General features: G+C 34.6%; 1 protein-coding gene across 5 annotated transcripts in view; it reads left to right on the forward strand.

Annotated features, from left to right (window-relative positions):
- LOC113965373 (sodium channel protein type 3 subunit alpha) overlaps nucleotides 1–25,829 on the forward strand; it is a 73,604-nt gene that overhangs the window by 21,871 nt on the left and 25,904 nt on the right. For 3 of the 5 annotated variants that reach the window (XM_027678699.1, XM_027678701.1, XM_027678702.1), the window contains 12 exons: nucleotides 688–779; nucleotides 1,621–1,893; nucleotides 2,192–2,255; nucleotides 3,161–3,302; nucleotides 3,449–3,655; nucleotides 6,538–6,837; nucleotides 9,978–10,325; nucleotides 12,079–12,211; nucleotides 14,646–14,884; nucleotides 17,757–17,930; nucleotides 19,174–19,530; nucleotides 20,573–21,058. In XM_027678699.1, the coding sequence (XP_027534500.1) occupies nucleotides 688–779; nucleotides 1,621–1,893; nucleotides 2,192–2,255; nucleotides 3,161–3,302; nucleotides 3,449–3,655; nucleotides 6,538–6,837; nucleotides 9,978–10,325; nucleotides 12,079–12,211; nucleotides 14,646–14,884; nucleotides 17,757–17,930; nucleotides 19,174–19,530; nucleotides 20,573–21,058 (2,815 nt within the window). Of the gene's footprint in view, nucleotides 1–499; nucleotides 592–687; nucleotides 780–1,620; nucleotides 1,894–2,191; nucleotides 2,256–3,160; nucleotides 3,303–3,448; nucleotides 3,656–6,537; nucleotides 6,838–9,977; nucleotides 10,326–12,078; nucleotides 12,212–14,645; nucleotides 14,885–17,756; nucleotides 17,931–19,173; nucleotides 19,531–20,572; nucleotides 21,059–25,829 lie in introns of all 5 variants that reach the window. The other 2 variants (XM_027678703.1, XM_027678704.1) reach the window with 1 other exon arrangement.

Raw genomic sequence — 25,829 nt, forward strand, 5'->3', positions numbered from 1 at the left:
GTGGTTCAAGAACTTTTTAAGCTTTTAGGGCATGAAATTAGTGGTAAATATTATTCTAATAAATATATATATTTAAACACTTAATTTCTGCAACCTGTGAAGTTTAGACATTGTATCACACATTTTAGTATGCACAAATCAAAGTAAAATACAGCAGGAGCTGACACACAGTGTCAGCCACTAGTGGAATTACTAGAGGGACACTAATTTCATGTCCTACATTTTTCTGCTCACCAGAAATGAAGCCATCCCTTTGACTTCATGTCACCATCCCATTACAAGCTAGTTAGTTTAATTAGCTGTTCTAATACAAATCAGTGAGTTTCACTTCAATGACATTTAAGAAAAATTGAGGGAAATAATTATTAAAGTGAGATGTACTGAAGAGACAGGTAAATTTTGAAGTACAATTGCTAGTATTGCCACAGAGGTTTTGAAGACCCACATAATTAGTATAAGCTCTGCCTCAATTCTGAATAACTGTGATTTAATCCTACAGGTATGTAACAGAATTTGTAAACCTAGGCAATGTTTCAGCTCTTCGAACTTTCAGAGTATTGAGAGCTTTGAAAACTATTTCTGTAATTCCAGGTAAGAAGAAGTTGGTGTAAGGTGTTAGGCCCCTCGTATCTCCAACTGTTATTTGTGTGCTGTCATTGTGTTTGTGTGTGAACTCCCCTATTACAGATATGTGACAGAGTTTGTGGACCTGGGCAATGTCTCAGCGTTGAGAACATTCAGAGTTCTCCGAGCTTTGAAAACAATATCAGTCATTCCAGGTGAGAGCGAGGTTAAACACCGAGGCTGACTTTCGTTCCATTGAAGTCGAATTCACTTCCTTTGAGCATAAGTCTTGCTGTTCGCTGCTCATGTTGCCAAAAAAAAGAAAAAAACAAAGGCATGGATCATAAACCTAAATTATGATTCTTTGCCTTTTCAGCATTAGCTTCTTTTATTTTGCAAAATCAGCCTTTGAGTTTAACAGATGCTTGCATGAAACATAAAATATGAGGCCTATGGGTTATTTTGCTTTGTTTTTCTGCATTTTATTATGAAAACTTGCCTCTACATTACAAAAGCTTTAGTGCTCTGGCTTTCTTGGTTTTGAATTTTTTCCTTTATTTTGCCACTTAAAATTGTCATTAGTCTTACAGAAAATGAAGCAACAACAACAAAACTACCAAAAAGGAAATAAAGGATGCACAGGAAAATTTATCAAATGCAAATGAGTTTTTCCTCAAAGTTACTTGCAATTCTGTTTCATGCTATCTTCATACTGTTGTGAAGTCATGTTTAATATTAATTAGAAATTGAATTATTGGCAGAATATTAAATGCAGGGAAAAATTAAGAAATGGAATCAAATCTATAATAGGAAGGCATGATTGATAAAATTTCCTGCTTGAGAATAACATTATATATTGGGTTTATTGGAATATATGTATGTTGCCTATTCATGAAAAGGAATCTTTTTCTTTCATTCATCTTCACAAGCTCTGAGGCTGCTCATGAAGCTTTACTTTTTGAAAAGTAAAAAATTTAAGTGTCTGCATGACATATTAATTATATGGGAAGGGCAAAGATACTGTTTGATAATTCTATGGATCTTTTTTCTTTGCAGGCCTGAAGACTATTGTGGGAGCCCTAATTCAGTCTGTGAAGAAACTCTCAGACGTGATGATCCTGACTGTGTTTTGTCTGAGTGTATTTGCACTGATAGGGCTGCAGCTGTTCATGGGCAACTTGAGGAATAAATGCCTGCAGTGGCCTCCAGACAATTCTACTTTTGAAATAAGCATTATTTCCTACTTTAACAGCACAATGAATGAAAATGGTACATTTGTTAATATGACAGTGAGCACATTTAACTGGAAGGATTACATTGAGGACGAAAGTAAGAATATCTGATATAACTTTTTAATACATTTGTGGCTAAAATATGTAACTATTTTTGATCAAACAAAGAACATTCTGTAGTTTATATTTCTGCCTTATGTAGAACTGCTTGTAGTCATTGACTGACAGAGATGAAATACATACAATAAAAAAGTACAATAGCTAGAGAGGTTTCTAAACAAGCCACAAAGTAATTAGCAGCTAGACACTTTAACACAATTTATTTTTGTTTTACTTTGTAGCAATTTCAGATTTATTTGATTTATTCATATATATTTCTAATACTTTCTACACAGCTCATTTTTACATTTTGGAAGGACAAAGAGATGCCCTACTTTGTGGTAATAGCTCTGATGCAGGGTAAGACCCTTTCAAAAATTCTCTGTTATCCTCTGTAGAAAAAACAATAACACAAAACCTAGTTGCAACTCCATATTTAGCAGGGTTATAGAACTGATGGAGTTTTGCTGCTAAGCAAGAATTTCTTGCTTAAGTCAAAATATTTTACTCTTTGTCTAAATAAAACACTAATTAACAGCCTTTTTTCCTGCTTAATTGGAAAATGATGTTGATGTTAATGATAAAATTTGAACTCTTGTAAAGTCTATTTTGGTGACTTTCTGATTGAAAAAAGTAAAAGGAAAGCAAAAGTTAGAACTGAGAAAGAGAGCCTGCAAAATATTAAGAAGGCACAACAGTGACTTCACAGTTAAAGACTGAATCTTTTTCTTCAAGCTGAATTCTTCTATTCCTGGCAAATTCTACCATTCACATGTGCCCACTTATGACCTTAGAATTGTCAGCTGAACTTGGATATCTGACTGGCAACAGCGAAGAGGCTTACTAAAAATGTATATATCAGCATATATATATCAGATAGGGACATCCCTATAGATAGGGACATCCCTAATGCTACAATTGGATTTAGCTAATAGTATTGTTTAATCTGCTTGTAACCTTAGCAATCTATTAGCAATTATTTCTGCTCAGAATTGATTCATTTGGAATGAAGATTCTATTTGCAAAACGTGACTGAGGAGAGGTTTAATATTTAGGTCATTTCAACCAGTGAATGGATGGAAAGGGTATCTTTCATTTACACTGTAATTAGTTAGTTTCTTAGGACTTTTTCTTCTGAATGAATTTAATTGTAATTGATGGATTTCCTGTGGGAAAATAATGCGTATTGTTCCAACAGATAATAAATATGTTCTAGAGGGGAATAAAAGTTATGACTAAGCACCTCCTGTTTGGTTTTCATGCAGGCAATGCCCAGAAGGGTATATATGTGTGAAAGCTGGTAGAAACCCCAATTATGGCTACACAAGTTTTGACACCTTCAGTTGGGCTTTTTTGTCATTGTTTCGGCTAATGACTCAGGACTTCTGGGAAAACCTGTATCAGCTGGTAAGAAATTGTTATGACATAACAAGTAAACTGTTGGTGACATCTGAAATTTTATAAATAGGCTTATTTTTACATGAGCTGAAAGCATACCACTGTTACAGTAACAAAGATAAGTGGTGGAATAACATATGCTTTCCACTCCCTAGACACTGCGTGCTGCTGGGAAGACATACATGATATTTTTTGTTCTGGTGATTTTTCTGGGCTCTTTCTATCTGATCAATTTGATCCTGGCTGTGGTCGCCATGGCCTATGAAGAACAGAATCAAGCAACCATGGAAGAAGCAGAGCAAAAAGAGGCAGAATTTCAGCAGATGCTGGAACAACTCAAGAAGCAACAAGAAGAAGCTCAGGTAGTGATGGAAATTGTACTTTCTAAACAGCCTTTTTCTTAAGGCAAGGATAAAAATCTTTTATGAATTATAACATGTATGAAATGTGCAATGAATTACGGAAAAAAAGAAAGGTCTTGTTTACCATGCAAGTTATAAATGTGGAAATAGCCAAATTAAAACGGGAACAAATAGCAAATAGCAAAAAAATCAAGCTAATGGTACAGAGAAGAATGATACTTTCTTCATCAAAAAACTAGAAAAGTAAAATATTTGTGATAAGAGCCTTCTAGAAACCTGATTGTAAGTAGTGGTAATTCATGATGCTTTTATTTTACAGATCTTATGAACAGCATGAAAAAAGTCTAGTGATGTTACTTCTTGTTTAAATTTGAGTGAGAATTGCCAGGCTTGCCGTACTTAGTAGTTCTTCACAAATATTCGTCAACTAGAGAGCAGGATGGTAGTCTGTGTTCTTTTAGGTTTCTGTCCAGGAAGGCACTTAAACATATCCGTAACTGACACTGAAGTAAATCAGAAGTTTATATACCCTTAGAACAGACAAGCAATATTCATAACCAGATGAGCAATATTCATAACCAGACAAGCAATATTTTTAACAGAGGTATTACTTCATAATTCTTTTAAAGTAGTCTTTGTTTTATTTGAAAAGAGAAGAAAATTATTTAAAGTTTTATGAGAAAAAGACATTTTAGTAGATACTTTTGTGAAAGGCTTTCTTATCCAAAAGTAGATGTATGCAGGAGTTCAGCTCTGTGAGTCGGCCACCTGTCTAATTTCTGGACTGACTTTCCATTGCTTTTCAAATGGTATTTAGTAATTTTCAACAGGACAGTGTTTATAAAATGCAAGCAAATTAGAATCTTCTATGAAACTATATTTTTGGTACTATTTTACAACTACTTTCACTAAGTTTGAATGACTCCATAAAGTGATAATAAAAAGAGAAACTCTCCATCTTTTTCTTGAAAAGAAATCTTTATGTATGACCTGTGAAATCTAATTAGCCTATCTTTATTTCAGTCATTAAATCTTATCACTTTCAAATCACTAAAGAAAAAGCAGAATCCTGTAAAATTTAAATTTTAAAATGTTAAATTTCAGCAAAGAGTATGTTGTTGGGTTTTTCTTAAATCTGTTATTTTAATCCATTAAAGGCACTAAATCACATTATATCAAAAGATATCAGGAGGCTCATCTATATGTTTGTATGTTTGAGAATTGAGACAGATGAAACTGATTCAGAATTAGGAAGAACGGAATATGAAACGGAGACTATAAGGCAGGTTGGATAAAGACTCTGGAAAGTCACATTTTTTAAAATGAATGACCAATAAATTCATTATAAGTAAAGCATTATTACAGTCAGTATCTTTTTTGTTTGTGACAATATTAGCAGAAAGTAGCCATTACAAGGTGGATTACTGAGCTGTTGAATGAGAAATGAATTTGGGACCCATCTCTTCACCCCCCTGGACACTGAACCTATTCATCCACAAAATTAAGTTATCACAGTGGTCTTTGGATTGCTCCACTTGTTTGACCTTTGCTGTTACTATTATGAAGTAGATGGGTGATGACTCAGCATCTGCTGCCTTTGTTTCTGTTAGAGTCTTTGAAGGATGATATTGTGTGAACCAGTATGACAAAACTTAGAGTATCACTTTTTTAATTTATAAACACTTCAGAATCCTTTTAATGCTCCTTTTAGCAGAATAAGTCTGTATAAAGTCAACTTGTATAGCATGGGCTGTATATTGTGGCAAAGAAAGACATTAATTCATACTACGAGCTTTCAAACTACCCTTTCCCACTGTAGAGAGGTATGTCATCACTCCTGAAATACTTGGCATTGAATATAATATGTTTTGCTGTATAATTACTAGTTATCTTTGTTATATAACCCTAGTCTCTTGCCATTTATCAAACCACCATTTTTTGTAAGCTCACAGCAATCTATTACCTTCCCAAACATATTTTCCACTGCAGAATTTCATAGAATCTCCCACAGTTCTTTCTAGGAACAGCACTGAACATACTCTCAATTCTTCCTTTTTTGATGACTAAATGAACCTGTTTCCCTAATGAAGCAAACCAAGTAGGCTGAGCACTGTAGCTAAAGATACTGGTCCTGAGTTTTCGGATGACTCTTTGCTCCAGTAAATAATCCTACTCTTTTCCACCAGAGAAAAAATCTCAATGTTTTCTTATCTCTGGCTGCAGCACCAACAGACAATAAATGTACCTTTGCATATCTATAACAAAGACATAGAGTGGTGATACCATGGGAAATGTGGGAGGAAGGCAGGGCTTGAAGATATGTCTAGAGAGTGTGGCTCTTCCCAGTGAAGGTAGAGGGAGAGAAAGGGGAGCATCCTTGCTATAAAGACAGTGAAGAAAGGCTGGATTCAACTACTTGTAGGCTGTAGTTGGATTATGATACATTAACTGATGAAGTGAATGCTAGGCATTAGTTTTCTCTGTAAGAACTCAGAAGGCATCAACTGAATTAGAGCATGTTATGGGACTTTTCTCAAGACCAAACGGAATAGCAGTTCTGAAATAGATGAAAAAGCGCTATGTTTATACTTTTCTGGTTACTTTTATTTTAGACCAGTGTCTTGTGCAACAATTCTTTAATGAATAGTGTGGCTATTGTTCTGCTGAAGTCAGTGCTTCAAGTAGCTGATGCTGCTAACAATGAGGAGCTTTACAACTCAGTATTTTATCTTCAGTTTAATTTGTTTGGATTTGGATATTTACATAATCAAGAGTGTACAAAGAACATTATTATCACAGTGATAATAAAAAAAAGTTGATAAAAGACTATAAAATTATTCTTTTTTTTTAGCCTACTAATACCTTGCTTTGTAACCTGACAGACAACAGCAGCAGTAGCAGCGGCATCAGTTGCATCAAGAGATTTCAGTGGTGTAGGGGGATTAGGAGAACTCTTGGAAAGCTCTTCAGAAGCATCAAAGTTGAGCTCAAAGAGTGCTAAAGAAAGAAGAAACAGAAGGAAGAAAAGAAGGCAGAGAGAAATGTCTGAAGCCGAGGACAAAGGAGATAGTGATAAATTCCCCAAGTCCGAATCAGAAGACAGTATCAGAAGAAAAAGTTTCCGCTTCTCCACAGAAGGAAGTCAATTGACATATGAAAAAAGGCTCACATCTCCTCACCAGGTACAGCACCCTCATTTTCATGGACTTTACAGCAGCTTTATATGTTGAAAGTTATGTAACTGGTGAGTGAAGGGAAAAAAACAGTGGTACTACCATTTCCAGTGTTACATTTTGAGATGGTTTGACCCATTCTATTAGCACAGGTATAAAAAGAATGTACCAAGAACAATTGTAAACTTAACACATTTCTGAAAATGTATTTCTGAAGATGTATCTAGTAGACTGGAGAAAGTATCAAAGACTCTTTGATTAGTATTCATATATTTGCATTAATCAACCATAGGTTCTCTGTTCTGCATCCATTTCAAAAGTATATAGATATGTGGGCTTTTTAGCAGACTACAACATCAAAATACCCTGCATAGGAAATCCCACATAACCATTAGTTTCTATTATTTTCCTTTATTAGCTTCTTTAACAGAGAGATAATGAGAGAAGTAGTGCTAGTACTCCACAATAAAGATGAACTACATAAGGATTGTTTGGGCTTGTATTTATAAGAATTTAGTCAAACCATTCTTTTTCATTAGAAATTCATAATACATTATGGAGAATCATTGCAATCATAGAAAAAAAGTAGTTTATGAAGGACCTCTGGAAATCATTTAGTCCAAACTTCAAAGCTCTACTCCTATAAATCAAAGGATCTCTTCTTCTGTACTTGGCACTGGTGAGGCTGTACCTTGTGTGTCCAGTTCTGGGCCCCTCTCTTCAAGGCAGACATGGAGGTGCTGGAGTGTGTCCAGAGAAAGGCAATGGGGCTGGTGAAGGTCTAGAGAGTGAATCATATGAGGAGTGGCTGAGGGAGATGGGGTTGTTTACCCTGGAGAAAAGGAGGCTCAAGGGAGACCTCATCACTCTCTACAACTCCCTGAAAGGAGATCGTAGCCAGGTGGGGGTTGGCCTCTTCTCCCAGGCAACAAGCAACAGGACAAGAGGACATAGCTTCAAGCTGTGCCAGGGGAGATTCAGGTGGGACATCAGGAGGAATTTCTTCACAAAAAGGATTGTTAGAGATTAGAATGGACTGCCCAGGAAGATGGTGGAGTCACCATCCCTTGAGGTGTTCAAGAAATGACTGGATGTGGCACTTAGTGCCATGGTCTAATTGACAAGGTGGTGATCGGTCAAAGGTTGGACTTGATGATCTTGGAGGTCTTTTCCAACCTAAATGATTTTGTGATTCTGAGATACCTTTGCTTACTTCAAGGCTGCACACAGTCACAGCATTTGTAGACAGAGTCACTCAAAATGCATCTCTTCAAAATGATAATGTGTGGTCTGAGATGAAATTGACCTCCCTGTATCACCCATGTTGAGGATAATTTATTAATTAAAGACTCTCTTGGTGATTGTTTTTGCAGTTGTAACAATGCATTGGGGCAAAAGTTGCCAGCATATAACTAAAACTGCGGTGCCACAAGAATGAAAGAATTGCAAACAGTAGAATTAGTAAAGGAAGAGCTCATTTGTCTTGTTAGCTATGCAGTATCTCACTAGTGAGACAGGGTCCAGAACATGAAACAATGTGGCAGAATGGTAAGAGGAGATAATCTGCTCAGCTGGCCCCTGTGAGAGATTTTGTCCTTTGACACAATGTCCAGATGAATGATGCAGCCTACCAGAAAAGTCAAGCCTTCCTTTCAGGCCTTACTTTCCAAGAGCATGTAGATACATATATTTCTGCCTCTACATGTGTTAAAATTATAGCCATTTCAGCTTATATCTTTTGTCTCAATGCAGCAGAGACTTGCAGAGCAGGCATCCCTCCTCCCAAATCCCTGAGGGGGCTGATGCAATTAGCTGTGCTCAGAACATGGTAACACATACTGGAAAGATTGGCCTGCAAATAAAACCTAGCAGCCATGGGAACATTCTCTAAAAGAATAAGGGTATCACTGGTAGTCATACGAAACCCTAGTGGGCACATGATTTTTTGAAGGACTGTAGGTTCTTTTACAAAGAAATGTAAAAAGGGTGTAGTAATTAGTTCACTGCTTTGTCAAAATTCAATGTCATACTCTGTAGAAGCTAGAGTTTTTTTTTGGATAAAATTATCTTTCAATATAAGCAAAACAGCACTTTTTCTCCAGCCAAGTTTACATAAATGGGTTAGCAAAACCATTTGGCTGATATTCTTCAAGTAACTCAGCCTGGGGCTGACAGCCAGCATAGAAAATTTCATCCCAAAATATAAAAATTTGGTATAGCTGTAAGAGCAGAAAAAAATGTATCTCATAATGATAAACACCTGTCAGCCCTTATAACAGACAGTGCTACTAGTTCAGCACACATGTTATGTGTGTGAATTTATACATCTGACTATGAATATACAGAGATACATATGGATTGATTTATCTATATATTCAATGTTTGGTTTTCACAGTATTAACAGAGGTTTATACACTTCAGGGCCATTTTCACTTTCACTTCAATTATCCTGGGATAAAACCCACTGCTATTATGTATGAGCATTTTCCACCTGCAAAACTAGCGAAAAATTGAGAATCATCTCAAACCAGCTTTTTGATGTACCAAGATGTGAAAATTTGTACAAATGCAGAATTGAAAAAAGCTGAATACAAGGTTTCTTTTCTCCATAATTAGTACTCATTTTATTTATTCATGAAGGCTGTTAATAAAATATGTAGTAAGGGAGAACTGCTGTTCCCACACTGTTGAGCCTATTGTGAAGAGGTCAGTCAAGTTCTTTACATCAATTTAGACTAAATTTAATGCCAAACTGAAGATCACTTCAATGATGAGTGAGCATTATTAGTTGTTATCCCTAGGAATCCAGGGGCTAAAAGACAAATATCTGCAAACCCTTGATAGTGCTGCTGAAAACTGCCTCCAGCACAGTCGTGGGTCCGTACCAGTTCAATGCACCTTCTTCACTCAAAACTGTTCAACCTTACTTATATCTTCTGCACAACTTTTCCTCAGTCCTGCTATATTATGGTAAATGCCCCTCTACTTCAGGTCCCCTGATGAGCACGTTCACCTAATGGACGCAGTTATACTATGGAAAAAAAATTTGCTATCCTTCCTCCAGCACTGTAACTATTCTTTGAAAAGCCAAGAACTTACAACTTCAGTTCTAATGCTGTTTTGTTTGGTTTGGTTTAAATCTTTTACAGTCTTTGTTAAGCATTCGTGGTTCTCTGTTCTCACCAAGGCGCAACAGCAAAACAAGCATTTTCAGTTTCAGAGGTCATGCAAAGGATGTAGGATCTGAAAATGATTTTGCTGATGATGAGCACAGCACTCTTGAAGACAATGAGAGCAGAAGAGATTCTCTCTTTGTTCCAAATCGACATGGAGAACGGCGCAACAGTAACATTAGTCAGGCAAGTGTGTCATCTAGAATGATACCAGCCCTTCCAGTAAATGGGAAGATGCACAGCACTGTGGATTGCAATGGAGTAGTTTCCTTGGTTGGAGGACCTTCAGCTTTAACTTCACCCACTGGTCAGCTCATACCAGAGGTAATTATAAGTAAACCAGTAATTATTACAGTTTGGTTCAGGAGCAGAATTTTGTCTTACTCCTTATCTCTGCATTCCTTATGATTTCTTAGAGCAATGAGAAATAATTTGGGATAGTTTCTAAATAACAGAACATAAAGGAAAATAAGTCCTCAACCTCCTATCTCTGAGCCTCAGTAAAGTAGTATATTCTCATTGCTTTCAGTGAGAGATCTACACATAGAAAGAAAAAAAAATGAATTTGACAATTTATATAAAGTTTCACTTCAACAAAGGTAGAGATTCTATATATAACTAAGGCTATGGCTTGGAAATATATACAGGAAAACATCTGTAAAATTAAGCAGAATGCAGTTACTACTGTCATGATAGTTAATAGAAATACTCCTTACTGAGTTTATCTTGAGGAATTTTTTCTCATAACTTTCATGTGAAAAATACATGAATTCCTATGTACCTTTGCAATTACATTACATTGCAGTCTCAGTTTCAGACTTCTGTAAACTAAGATGCTCTTTCAAACTTTCAAAAAGACAAGCCTTTTCATATATAGTATTTTACTATGGATTCAGTATGGTATTTTGAGGTCTATAATAGCTTGTTATCTAAGCTGCAAAATATTTGCATTATAAATAAGTATTGAGTTTTCAGTACTTTTATTACACATTTATCTTTTTTTTTCTGTCTTGATATAGACCTTCATACCAGAAATTCCATCAGATTACCTCAGAGATTATGCATATATAGTTCTGTTTCAGAAATAGATTCACTTGAAATCAGCCATTCAACTCAAGAATCTTCTCTAAAGAAGCAGTACTAGTGAATGCTCAAAGATGATTTTTCACCTTCACACTAAGATAACTTTAAAATCCCTTAAGAGTTCTGCAAGTTTTTTTGTCCTTTTCATGAATGGGGACAGAATAATGTGAAAAAGAGTAAGTGATTTCTCTGAATCACAGAATCAGTGGTAAAGCAGGAACCAAGATTTTTTAATCCCACTCCTATGCTTAGATCCCTAGGTAACAGTCCAGAAGAAAAGCAAAGCAACTGTAAGGACACCTACATGATGCAGAGTTAGTCACATTTAAATCAGAGTTGAGTGTTATTGCTTTGAAAAGATAATTAGAAGCCATACAAAACAAAGAGGACTTGCAAATTCATTGCAAGAATTTATCACAAACTCTGTATGAGCATTGTGGTGGGTGAGAATTAGGTAGAAGAAATATTAAATAAGGTGCAGGGTTTTTCTTATATAAAATTTTCCAACCACACTTATCAGGTTAGGAATACATTAAATGATATCGTAGATATACTTAATTCCTAAAATTATATTCATGTTTCTTGTATCCACGTTACTTTCTTAAATAAAAGTTCACTTTTCTCTGTACTCACACTTTCATTATTTAACATGACTAGCTGTGAGAAATTAAGGTGTCAGATTTCAATTTTGAGCATTTTTTTGAAATAATAATAATAATCAAAAGATACCTAGCAAAAATTTTGTTCAGCCAGTCATTTAAATGACAACTACCTCTGGTCCCACATTGCATTGATACTGGGTCTTCCAGTTGATTATTTACAGCAATGTACAAAGTACTGAGTTCCTCAATGAAGAAGAAATCTCTACAGGAACAGAAACCTTCACTGTGTAAGAAAAACTTAGTATGTTGCACAAAGCTGATTTTGATTTTCACTACAATTGTTAATTGACTGTTGAAAAGGATGGTCTAATTCCTCAGTATTTCATTTACAGGGCACCACTACAGAAACAGAAATAAGGAAAAGAAGACTGAGTTCTTATCAAATTTCCATGGAAATGCTGGAAGAGTCTGCTGCACGACAAAGAGCAATGAGCATAGCCAGCATACTTACAAATACAATGGAAGGTACTTGATGCATTTTATCTGACAGGCAGTTCATTGAATTTCTGCTAACTACATGTACAGAAAAATTATTTACATATTTTCCTTTGTAAATGTAAAACTGGACATATGAAATCTCTGTACATCAGATGCAAAAGGCTTTTGAGCATTTCCAAGATAATTTACGCATTCTAAATGCTTAGCCATTTATTTTTCATGACACCTTCCAAAATATTACTCTACTGAGTGGACTAACAGAGATAAAATAATCATAGCTAGGGGATTGCTACAGACTCAAACAGAGTATATAGAGATTTTCTTCCCATTAGACATCTGCAGGAAAAATCAATTCAGGTAGACTGAAATTGCCATCATAAAGGCAGTGATGTGCTAGAAGAGTCATTTCCCTTAAAACTTAAATCCAAGGATAGGCAATAGGAAATTGGAATGAGAAATATAGTTTTAAAGAAAGAAAAACAACTCATGTAATCAACTCATGCCAAGGCACACGGTGTCTTTCTTAAGCATTTCTTAAACTTTCTTAGCCATCAAAGATAAAAAAAAATATACTTGCTATATTAAAAATCATACAATGTTGGGATATTTTTTCTTATTTAATGGAAACTAAGTATGTTCACTTTTCACACATATGCCTTTAAAGTATTTTTATAAGCTTAAAGGATCTACCGACTGGATACTGGCAAAGTGTGGCAGTTATTATAGTCAGACCAACCTTGCAGATGTGCTTCAACCCATGTTCTAAATGGACAGAAAATTACCAAGAAACTTTATAGTGTAATTAAGCCAGTATCAAAATTTAATTTTTAAGTGAGTTCTGAAGCCCTTTGCTCTCAGATAGATCCCAAACTAAATGTAGTCAGAAATATAAGGTTTATATCACCTTTAGAGCAGGTGTGAGCTGTTGAGACCTCTTAATTCTCAGTGTGCAATTCTTGGTTCTCCTCTCTGTAAACAGGATATCTCCTTAGAGGGTGCTGCACTCTTCCTCCAGGTAAATAGTTTGTCCTTCCATCCTCCTGACCAGAAAAAACATGTCAACGTAAACTAAGTTGTCCCAATAGTGACCTCCTTACCACATCTGGTTTCCACTACTTCAGAATTTGCTAAGTGCAGCAATGGAGTTTCCTGTGTCAACTCAGTGTCCAGTATGAGTGGCCTGTTTTGTCTAAGCCCAGTCGTATCCTTACTTTTAGCATTCTGAGTTAGATGTTCTGAAATGTGATTATTCCACCTGATCCATATATTCCTTCAGAAGCACTTTGTTTGTTATGGTTTATAGAGACTATAGAAGTCTTTTACTACTTATGATACCCTTTTCTGCTAGGAGAACTTCTTTGTTTCTATCAGTTTGAAAGCTGGCAACTGACCTTTGCTATTCCAGTAATTCCACCCATATACAACAATATTAGATGCAAAAATTCAATCTACTGGTCCTCAAAGTGTAGATTTTTGCACTAAGTCCTTATTAGGAAATCTGTAAAACAGCATGCTTGCTATTTTAGCAAAATCACCCATAAGTGTCATGATGATAGAGATCTCTCTGTGCTCTAAGGAATGCCCGAAAAATGGGAAATTTCAGAATTGGGTTGATGCCACTATGTAGAAATTTTATTAAAACTTGTGTCCATGTCTTACATATTTTTAGTATAAGTATTTCTCACTTAGGCAAACATCAATCTTCCTTCTGGGCTGTCCTCAAACATCCCATCATATTAGATATTCATCCTTGCTATTATTAACTCAGTAGAAGTTAATATTCTTCTGTAACTTTGAAAATATTGACAGTGGAATGGAAATGCAAAGATTCTAATTGAAAGCAGTTGTTCTGGAGTTGCTCAACAGAGTTGTTCTGCTAATACTAATTAAAATAAGAAAATAGGCATTCAGTATATTAAAAATATTGATTCAAATAAGAAATGATAGATATGCACACCAAATCATTTCTCTGATATTGTAGTGGTTCAGTGTAGTAGCAAATATAACACTTTTAGTATCTGAAATCAAAATATGTCCTCATATACTTAACACAAAAATGTCAATCTTTTATAAAGCTTATACTAATTGTATACATCAGCTCTCTGATGAGTGAGTCATGTTAACTTTTAATATCCAAAATTAAGATATCTGCTGTAAGCAAGTCAAGTAACCTAAACTAAATGTCTAGATTCTCCCTACTGTCATGGGAAAGACAAACACATTTCTCTCTTTAGGCAGATGTTGAGATGATTCACCCTTTAGTGAATGTACTTCACTGTCCACTGATTGCAGAGGAGCTTAAATAAATTAGGTGCCTTACTTTTAGGTGGCTAAACATAAGTGAGAGAAAACCTGTGTTAGTGAAAGCTGTTTATTGGAATGATACAATCTTCTCCCGTATTTTAAAGAAGAACTTCCAGAGGATACAATTGGAATATTCATTTTTTCTATTTTTTTTCAGAGCTTGAAGAATCCAGACAGAAATGCCCACCGTGCTGGTACAGATTTGCAAATACTTTCTTGATCTGGGATTGCTGGAGTCCGTGGTTAAAAGTAAAGCATGTCGTCAATTTAGTTGTGATGGATCCATTTGTTGATCTTGCTATAACTATTTGCATTGTTTTAAACACCTTGTTTATGGCCATGGAACATTACCCAATGACAGAACAGTTTAGCAGTGTCCTTTCTGTGGGGAACCTGGTAAGTGGTTTGTCATGTACTATTTGGTGTAAATACCCTTTTCTAAAGGAAGAAATGTATAAATACCTTTTAAATTTATTCTATGATTTTTTTTTATAATCAGTTTAGAAATTATATCTATGATTTTCACGGATAAAGCAATTTTTGCTGGTCTTTACGCTTCAGGAATCTATTTTGTAACTACTATAATGAAATAACTGAATGTGTATGGAAGTGCAGTCTTCACTGGAATGCCACATTTCTTGATGTCTGCCTTAGGTTTTTTCTTTAAAATGTTAAGGTAGATTATGTAATTTTTATTATGGTACTGATATTCCATAACAGAAAATATTTTTCTTCGGTACAAAATTAAATATTCAGATGTCAGAATTTCTCTTGGAATTTTTTTGTTACACTTCTGTGAAAGTACTTTTCCAAAAAAGGGCATATTCCTTGTTACCAGTAAGTCCTTGCCACTTTAGGTAACTAAAAATACTTAATAAATGAGAAGATTACTATTTAATCTCTAAAAAAAAGACATCTTTTATCTCTGAGTTTATTGGTGATGCCTTTCCCATTTTTAACCTGATCCAGAGATTTAGGGTTACATGTAATTCCTTTTCTCAGCAGATACCTGAATGTAGCATAACACTTACATGTTCTTATCTGTTTCTCTCCATTTGCTTCTAGTGCTGAGGAAGCAGAGGGCTGAACCTTGCAAGTGTTTATTTCAGAGGCAGATTCATACATTTTAAATTTTTGTCAGCTCATGTGACTACCAGTAGTTTACATAGGAGAGGTCTGGATTGACTCACAAAGCGTGCAGTCCTGAAAATCAAAACCAACCAAGTGTTCTGAACTAATCTCTCAAAAAGATTAGTTTTGAAAAGCCAGCTAATGTTTAAATGGAACACTAATAGATTTCTCAGTCAGAGAATGTTTTAAAGTCTAAACATTTTCCTTATATGTACTAGTAATACATCCTTCTATGACATTTTTTAAAAATAGAACTAAAATTGAACTTACTACCTGTGTGTTCTTGTGTGCATTACAGTTTCCTTTCTCCTGGACAAAGATCTAATTGCAGCTTATTCTCATGTTCATGACAGATTACAGAATATTGTAGTTTAAAATGTTGGTCTGTCATATTGGTAAAATTGTTTCTTTTCAATTATTTATGTTTACAAGGTCTTCTGCTTTTTCCCATCTCATTTTTTTTTTTTTACTCTAAGCTAGAGTATAATAACAGTCATATTTTTAACTACCTTTGTAACAATTTGGTATCCTTAATTAGGACTGTATATGTGCACTGAATACTATTCCTGCTGGTTTCAATTAAATTCTCTGTTCCTCGCTGTATTAATCTATTAACCTTAATTTTGTGCTTTCCATTCAAATTATGTTAATTTACTCTTTGCTTGTGACATCACAATGTGTTTGACAATAAATTAAATATGACAAATCTGCCTGAAGAAGTTCTAAAATGCAATTATTAATTTTCCATAATACTAAAATTCATTCAGTATTCAAATTCCTAATTATAAGAAAACTTGCGTTTACTTCTGTTAAAGTGTATTTCTGTATTTAAGGATGTGGTTATGCTGAAGAAAAAGTAGTTTGTGGGTGGAATAGGAAATATCTTGAAATGAAATGTTTTTCATGGGTTTTTTTTCAATTATTTTGACAAATATGAGAATTTTGTCAAGAATAATTTTCTTTGTTGTGTTCTTTTTACCACATATAGGAATACCTGTTACATTCTTTTGATAATACAGAAATATGTCTTATATATCAATTTAATAGTATAATGTTTCTGGCTATAGCTCTAGTTTGTTAAAAGTATACACTTTAAAAAGTGTTAATATTTACACTTGGACAATGGTGAATGTTTCTGAAGCATTATATCCACCTCCTGATCCTCTTAAATTAATAGGTAATTATGAGTATAGTTATATAGTGCTGTAAAAAGTTAGCTTTGCTACCATAAAACTTTGTAGTAGGACTGAGAACAAGCTAGGTAAAGAACTCTCGCAGGGCAATAGCAGAGAACATTGGTGTACGTTAGTAGACTTGATATAGGATATCTTTTGATTGTTGTACAGAATATTCATATGTTTTTATGATTTTACATCATGCTCCAAAACATGTTTATTATGCTGCATGAACCACTGATCACTACTCATTGCAAGATTGTTGAGTTACGTTCTGGACTTAAAACACTAAGAAGCATTGATAATTTCACATTCGGCACTTCCAGATATTTCAAATACTATTATTACCCTGAAGTTCTTTTTCACAAAAGGAAGTAGCTGTCACACAGCATGGTAGCTGTGTGTGAAACCCCTATATCCTTACAAAAAGCCCAGTACAAGAAACTCCAAACTCCCCTGTCTATTCCACCCAAACTCCTCCTACAACTCTCTCCTCAACTCTCTCCTACAAGACAGACCTTAGAGAGTCTGTCCTTATAGAGTCTGACATTAGAGAGTATCTTCTAACACTTCTATTTAGACTATGAGCTAGGAAAAAAATGGCTGTCAAACCTTCTTTTACTTTACTGGGACTATCCTCTTAAAACGGGACTGAAAACACCAGATCACATCACATCATTTGCTGCATGGATGGTCCAGCACGCACAGTCAAATCTGAGCTGGAGCTGAGCTACTGACTGGTCAATACCTTTTTGTATGTTTATCAAACCTCTGTCCTACTATATGTGTCCTGATTTAGTAAATAGTTTTCAGTGTTTAGAAATACTTAGATGCCATTTAGAGATAGCAATCAGCTGTTCTTTATAGTAACAGGTATGAGATCGCGAGCTGCATTAAGACAATTTACTCAGGTATATAAATTTCTCATAACAACTCAGTTAATTAATTACATTTTGTTTTAGGTGTTCACTGGAATATTCACAGCAGAAATGGTACTAAAGATAATTGCCATGGACCCTTATTATTATTTCCAAGAAGGCTGGAATATTTTTGATGGTATTATCGTTAGCCTTAGTTTAATGGAGCTTGGTCTGGCAAATGTTGAAGGATTATCTGTTCTTCGGTCATTCAGATTGGTAAATACCTTGACAATTAAATATTTGCATGCAATCGTCTCACTCAAAATAATAAAAAAAAAGAGAGCTGGTGCCTGTAACAATTAAAATATTTAATTATATTTAAATATATATTGTAAACTTCAGTAGCTCTCATTATTTTTCCTATATGCCTAATTTGCAAGCCATGTTTGATAAGGTGTTTGTCGATTGATATCCTTCAATATCTTTTGGTATCAAAATTATCCTATTGATCTTCTATCCTACAAATATCCTTTGCCACCCTAACTGCTGTCTTTTAAGAATTTTGTACATCTTCATTACTTCATTAGAGCTAAATATCTGTAAAAACATACATATTGTTACCAGCATAAAGTATCATAACATTTTTTGTCTTTATATTGTGAACATTACTTTGTGTTACTTGTAAAGACCCTAAACAGATCCTCTCTACACATTTATTTCAATGGCCACCAACAAAAAACTTCAGGTAACTCCATTGTATATAACAAAGAGTCGTAAAAAGCTGATTATGATAACATTTATGTTTAAATATTAATGAGTTTCTACTAAAAACTCATTTTAATATCAATTAGTATTGTACACTGATTTATAGATGTTTTCTAGAGGCATAAGATTCATGATTTGAAAGTCCTTATTACCAGTAGTTATCACATGACTTGAAAACCTACGTTATCTCCTAATATATAGAACAGGAAGTAGTGACTTAGTTTAGTAGCACTACTTGCAATGGTAACCAGCTTCACATAACACAGTTTGGGTCATGAATATTGTTTGTAAGTTAGTGTTTATGATTTGAATGGACATCACAATATCAGCATCAACATTTTGCTTAAAAAATTGTCCTCTAACTAAGCATGAAAAGCTTAATGCGGTGCTGAGGGAAATGTGCAACCAAACCAGCAAAAAGAGTGTAGTGAAGGTGATGAAAAGAGTATGAAATTCTAAAATGTCTTGAAGAATTGTTCATCAGTCATCTGTAAGTAGATGTTTAAAAATGTAAAATAAAATGTCATACAAACACAAATTTAGATTTTTTTACTATGTGCATCACTAGAATGAAACGTTGAACAATGCATTTTTGACAAATACTTCATGTTCGCTGCTTTCCATTAAAATAATAGTATGTTCCTACTGAAGAACAAATTAATCTACAGAAATTGATATGCTCTGCTAAACAACTTCAACCTAACTTCTATTTCATAACTAACACTAATGATTCCTCTGCATTTCTGTTTTGCAGCTTCGAGTTTTCAAATTGGCAAAATCTTGGCCAACTCTAAATATGCTGATTAAGATTATTGGCAACTCAGTGGGGGCTCTGGGGAATCTGACCCTGGTGCTGGCCATCATTGTGTTCATTTTTGCTGTGGTTGGGATGCAGCTGTTTGGGAAAAGCTACAAGGAATGTGTCTGCAAGATCTCCAGTGACTGTGAACTTCCACGCTGGCACATGCATGACTTTTTCCACTCTTTCCTGATTGTATTCCGAGTGCTGTGTGGAGAATGGATAGAAACGATGTGGGACTGCATGGAGGTTGCAGGCCAAACCATGTGCCTTATTGTTTTCATGCTGGTCATGGTGATTGGAAACCTAGTGGTACGTGATGAACATTTTTGAGCATTAACTCTAATGCAAATGTATAGGACTTAGAGCTGTGGAATGAAAATGTTTGTCATACTTCTGTTTAGAATTAAAAAATTAATCTGAATGTGCTAATTTTGGGTGAAAACATAAAATGTTTTCCTTCTCCTTTTTTCACTCATTTTCATACACTGAAGCACTCTTGCAATGGGTACAGGAATTTAGAAGTACACCAAAATGCCAAATCAAACACCTTATCATGGGAGTGCTGCAGCTAATTTAGAGGTGCTGTTTAAATTCAAATGTCTTCCTCACTACTCTTGAAGTAATACAGCTTATGCTGCACAAGCTCCTGGAAAGCTGCTTCTTCAGAAGTACTCTCATTACAGCTAACTCCAGCACTTGTACTTCTGACTTAATAAAAATAATGTCTAGTGTAGCTGGTCTTGTTTAGAACCTTGAATTTAAGTACTGAACTTTGGGGCTTTTTAGGTGTAAAACCCAAAAAAATAAACACAAAGTGATTTGCCATCCATCCTAAAAATGTGCTTAAAATCTTATAGAAAAATTTTAAATCAAGCTGACAAGTTAAAATGTAAAATTTCAATTGATAAATATTGAATTGGTGAGAAGTTCTTAGAAATCAATGTTATAAATAGAATGAATTGTTTATACTTTATTTTTAAGTTTCTTTTATTGTTAAACTTTGTGGTTCATTCTGATATGCTCAAAACCTATAATTCATTATCTGTCATAATTCTCTTTCTTTAGTGATATATTTTAACATGATTTAAATTTTTATAAAATAGAGTTCAAAATGTTTGTACCCCAGTCGTTTCCATGACCTTGCAGTCTTGACATTGTCAACGGAAATGTGCAGAGCCCCAGAAAGTTATTTATGATCAGCAACCTGCTCTACTAATTTTTTTTAGAACCATAGAATTGTTTAAATTGGAAAAGGCTTTTGAGATCATCAAGTACAACTGTTAACCTAGCATTGCCAAGTCTAACACTTCTTATATGTATGTATTTACCTCTGTATTCTCTCATCTTCCAGGTATTGAACCTATTTCTGGCCTTGCTGCTGAGCTCATTTAGTTCAGACAACCTTGCTGCTACAGATGATGATAATGAAATGAACAATCTCCAGATTGCTGTGGCAAGGATCCAGAAGGGAATAGATTTTGTCAAAAAAAAGATACAGGAGTTCATCCAAAAAGCCTTCGTTAGAAAGCAGAAATCTTTAGAGGAAATCAAAGCACTTGAAGAGCTAAACAATAAGAAAGACAGCTGCATTTCCAATCATACTGCTGTTGAAATAAGCAAAGATCTGAATTATCTGAAAGACGGGAATGGAACCACCAGTGGTGTGGGCACAGGCAGCAGTGTGGAAAAATACGCAATTGATGAAAATGATTATATGTCATTTATAAACAACCCAGGCCTCACTGTGACAGTGCCCATTGCTGTTGGAGAATCAGATTTTGAAAATTTAAATACAGAAGAATTTAGCAGCGAATCTGATATGGAAGAAAGCAAACAGGTAGGATTTTTCATATCTTAACAATTAAATTGTCATGCATTTTCATGTTTTAATTACATATTTAGAACTGTTTAAAAACTGTAATATCTTGTGTAAGTATATTTTATGTTTTAGAATTTTATGTAATTATATCTCAAGAAAAAAAATCACCCTATATGATGGTTTAGTAAAGGGTCATTAGAGTTTATATTTTTAGTACTTTGTTTATTAACATTTGGAAGATGTTTGGTTTTAAATACGATTATTTCTTTCACAGTTGTTGAGGTTTTAGGACTAGCACACATTTCATAAAGCATTCTTTCTGTAGTACCTACAATGCCATAAGAATTTCTAGAATAAGGGTAGAAGGCTAAGGACCAATCAAGAGTATACATACCCAAGCAAATATAAGTGGAGAAAAAATATTTTTTTTGATACTTAGGGTAGTTCTAAAAATTAACCCTGAGACATCACAAATCAGTAATGTATTCTGGATTATCTAAAAAGTTTTGTGAGTAATATTCGTATAGACTTTGGGTTCAGAGACCATTAATTAAAGTAATCCAGGTACCAAAGAATGTCATGGTAAAGAAGTATCTCAAGTTATGCTGGAGAGCAGAATGATCTTGTAATACAGATGCGTGTGGAAACAGCTTACTTGAAAGCTCTATGCTATTATTATTATGCAAAGTGACAGAAGCTGGTCTAAAAACCAAATGCCATGTGCTTTGAAATCTAAGTGGCTCAAATACCAGAAGTGATCATGAACAGGTGCTAATTGTATTCAAGGAAAACTTTGTTTGTTGGAGTAGTGATCAACAACAAGCTAATAAATGCATTATCAGAATATAATTATATTCAGTGCCATTAGAAATTAAGGAACTTCGAGGTTTAAGGGGTCAGGAACCATAGGTAAATTTGTTTTGAATTAGATTAGAAGCTGTGATGTTGTTTGATAACTCATTGATACACAGGGGTTTGTTTACCATAAAGAAAACTCTTCTATAAAGAAGCCCTGCATTCATGACTTTATCATAGCTGTACAGCTGCTATATTTGCAAATAATTATGTATTCCTCAGCGCTGTCAAACTATACCACATGAAATTAGGGGATAACCATGATCCAATGAATCAGAGTATGGGTCTTTTGCTAAAGAACATAAAGGAACATAAAGAGTGTGTGCTTATTTGCAGCTGCAAAGAATGTTGCTCTGTGTAACAACTGTAAGATGAAGAACAAGATATTCTATCACCAATTAATTTGCTTAGTTATGACACAGACTTTTTCAATGCAGATATATAAGACAGTATAGCAGTAGTGCTTATCCATGGCAATTTAAGAATATAAGAAATACAGGAATTGTAAAGTGGTGTAAGTTATGAGATCAATTAGTATCACAAAAAAACCCATTCAGAGTTTGAGCCTGAGAGTTCAGTATTTTTCATGAATGCTGATCTAATAAAAGTTGATTGTCATTTCCAATGAACTTTTAGCAAAGTCTTCTATGTCTTTTCATATATTCTGATTTTTTAAAATTATATTTTACTATACATTTACTGCTTTCCTTGTGGTTAGTTCTGTTTAATACAATCAAAAGTGCCTTGCTAGTAACTTCATTTTATGAAGTCACAAGCCTAGAAATTTTCTGTATATGTTACTTTTTAAAAGGTTTGTAATATGCATTAAGAAGTTGAGGGGCTTATAGTCTATGCAGATGCTAAATGTGTGTTTGCATGACATGTCATCCTCAGCAGCAGAACAACTTGGGAAGTTCCCATCCACACCTGGCTAGTGATCCCCTGGCAGTGTTTACCCCTTTCTCTGCCTCAGTGTTTGTGGGTCTGTGCTATAAGGCAGGTCACTGGTTGTGCCATAGGTATTTTTTGTTTATTTCTTCTTTAAGGTAGATTGAATGGCTCAGTTTACAGTGTACTGCTGTATATTCTATCAAAACAGCTGAGGACAAAACAAAATGCGATGCAAAGACAGAAACTCCTTTGCTTTCCAGGTGAATATGTGATATATGTACACAAGAAAAAGGAGTAAAAACCCTTGTTGTTGTGCTGAGAAGTTCTGAACACCAATTTCAAGGTGACTTTGACAAGTCAATTGCACTGTTCATCCCCATCTTTGCTTGGTTCAGGCATTATGCTTTTGTTTTCTAAGGCCATCCTGAAGTTTCTGGATGGTAATAAATCAAAAGAGATTTTGTGGGGTTTTTTTATGGACTTGTATCCATATGTCTTCAGGAAGAGAAATCAAATCCAAAAGTCCATATAAGCAATTTGAAAATGGAAATTTCGGGTGACTGTGGGAAATCCAGCAGTAACTGATAGATGGTGTTTATAACAGGAAATTGTGGAGAAATTTTCAGTGGGGTAAGGATAGGTTTAGCACTTCTGTGCAGCCTCAGTATTTCCTTACCATCGATACCATTGCAAAGCTGGAGCTATAACACTTCCCACAAATTCTGCTCACACACAGTGTTTGGCTCTGACATGTATTCATACAGTGCAAGTGTGCATATCGTGAGCAGTATCTAATCAGACAGTGCCCTGAAAATTGTGAGTGCTGTATTAATTGCACTTTCGGCTCTGGATTCCTTATTCCTTTAGGATGATTTCTAGGGAAAGGATAAAGTGGGGGGGTTTTTATTTTGTGTATAAAAATCCACTGGCTTTGGTAATATATGAACAGATGTTCTGGCATGTGACTGGAATTGGTGAAGGTTCCCAGTCTTCTCTGACCAAGTCAACAGTACTGTTGAATCTTTTGCTGCCTTCTGATTGTCTTTTAAGGAAGATAAAGAGTCCATTGTTGCAGTGTTTAAGTTACCTCTCTAGGACAGTACACCATCATTTGCTTTGTTTTGCCTCTCACGGTGTACCACTGAGACAACATTTCTGCTAGAAGGCCTGGTCTGCAAAAGGAGGGGTAAGAGATGGAGCAGAACTTTCCCTGCCTTAACTGTGGCAGTGCTTAGCATTTAAAATACTTTGAAGAGGTATCCCTTATTTAACATTTTATTTAACAACAGAGCTGTGGGAAGCTACATCTGCACAGGAACTATAAAATGATTCATTTTTTCTGGTGTCTTACTGACTCACTAACATTAAGAGCAGAATGATTATTTGAAGTCTGTCATGCCAAAAGTGGGGTAGGGGCTGTGTGCCCCTGAGGAATATGCCAGGAGCAGGTAATTACTATAGAAATTGTAATTGAGGGTGAGTGAGGAACAAATTGTAATATTTCCTGTTTTTATTATCAGATATACTATGGTACAAAATAACTCTAGACACAGAGCTTCTTTTGGAAGGCTAGTTCTTTTTCTTCCTGTTTGTTGGGTTTTTTTGTTTGTTTCATGAAAACACGTTCTAATTAATTTCCTAGTTAATAACTTCCCAAATCTGCCAGAACCTATTCTGAAATCTGGTTGCACCTTTCAGACCTAAACAAGATCTTTCTAATACATATCACTAGAAATTCGAGGAACTCTCTTTGGATGAAACAGGACAGTAATATTTATTAGATTATAAAGTTACCCAATGCTTTAGAGCAATAGTTGGCTGAAAGTACCTCAAAGAAGCGAACATTTCGTTGATATTTGAAGGTTTTTTAAATAATAATCAGAAAATAGAGGTGCAATACCCAATGAAATAATCATCACAAAAACCTCAAGATTTCTGTTCTGAAAATAAGATATTCAAGACCATTAACTTTGAAGATAATAAGAAAATTAGAAGTAACTAAAGGGGATAATTTGGTGGGTTTTAACATTAGCATTGTGGGTGCTGTTTCTATTATAAAATATGCTTCTAATCAGTAAAATGACTACACTATGGTAATCTTACCAAACATGACTCCTAACTATTGTATATTGTATGCCACTTAACAACTGTTCATTATATCTGATTCACAGCTTTATAAATAAAGTTTTATATTTCAACATGGAAAAATAATTTCAAATATATTCCTCAGTTACAGAAAGCTTATTTTACAACTAAAGAAGTGCATATACCTATAGGCCTCTATCATTCAAAATTCCAAAACCCTTTCTATCTACAGTATATATACAGTAAGTACAAATTCAGAATGGAGAAGTAAGGCTACTCAATTGACTTCTGAAATCACAGCAGATGATTTTGATAAAATTAAAAATATCCTTCATCATCTGATCTACTAAATTTTCAAAACAAGGAATAAGTTTAGTTTTCTGATTGGCTTCACTAGTGCCTTTGTGCCTCGGTGAAGTTAAAAAGACAAGAACACAGTCATTGCATTCCCAAAAGTTAAGCATTATCATTGGGCTTCAATAAATTTCTTAACCAAAACAGACTCAGTAGTATTTGATCAATTTGTTAGATGATTCTTTACCATGTTTAAAATGTCCAGCAAGCTACATTATCTTTTCTCAAACTGACGAATTCTGGGACAGTATCTTCAAAAGTCACAAATTATTTAATTTATGGACTAGCTGTGGATAATGATTTAAACCATATCTCTGGATACACTGATGTTCCACTGTAAGATACTGATACAATCCTCTTTTGAAACAATTATATAAAGATTATAGAGTCAGAAGTATATAGCATACTAAATCTAAACTAGAAACCTACACAATATGATAATTCATCACATTTAATCTGAATAGAAATTGAAGAAATTTATTTTCATTGAGATCTAGAAGTTCTATCATTATTAGAGGATGAAGGAAGAATGGGAAGCCATACAGCTTCAAAGTATTTTGCTTACTGTATGTATATATTTTTCAAATAAAAGAGATAATCACTT

Source organism: Neopelma chrysocephalum, unplaced genomic scaffold (genome assembly GCF_003984885.1).
Source record: "Neopelma chrysocephalum unplaced genomic scaffold, ASM398488v2 Primary Assembly neopelma1_44, whole genome shotgun sequence".
Classification (NCBI taxonomy): domain Eukaryota; kingdom Metazoa; phylum Chordata; class Aves; order Passeriformes; family Pipridae; genus Neopelma; species Neopelma chrysocephalum.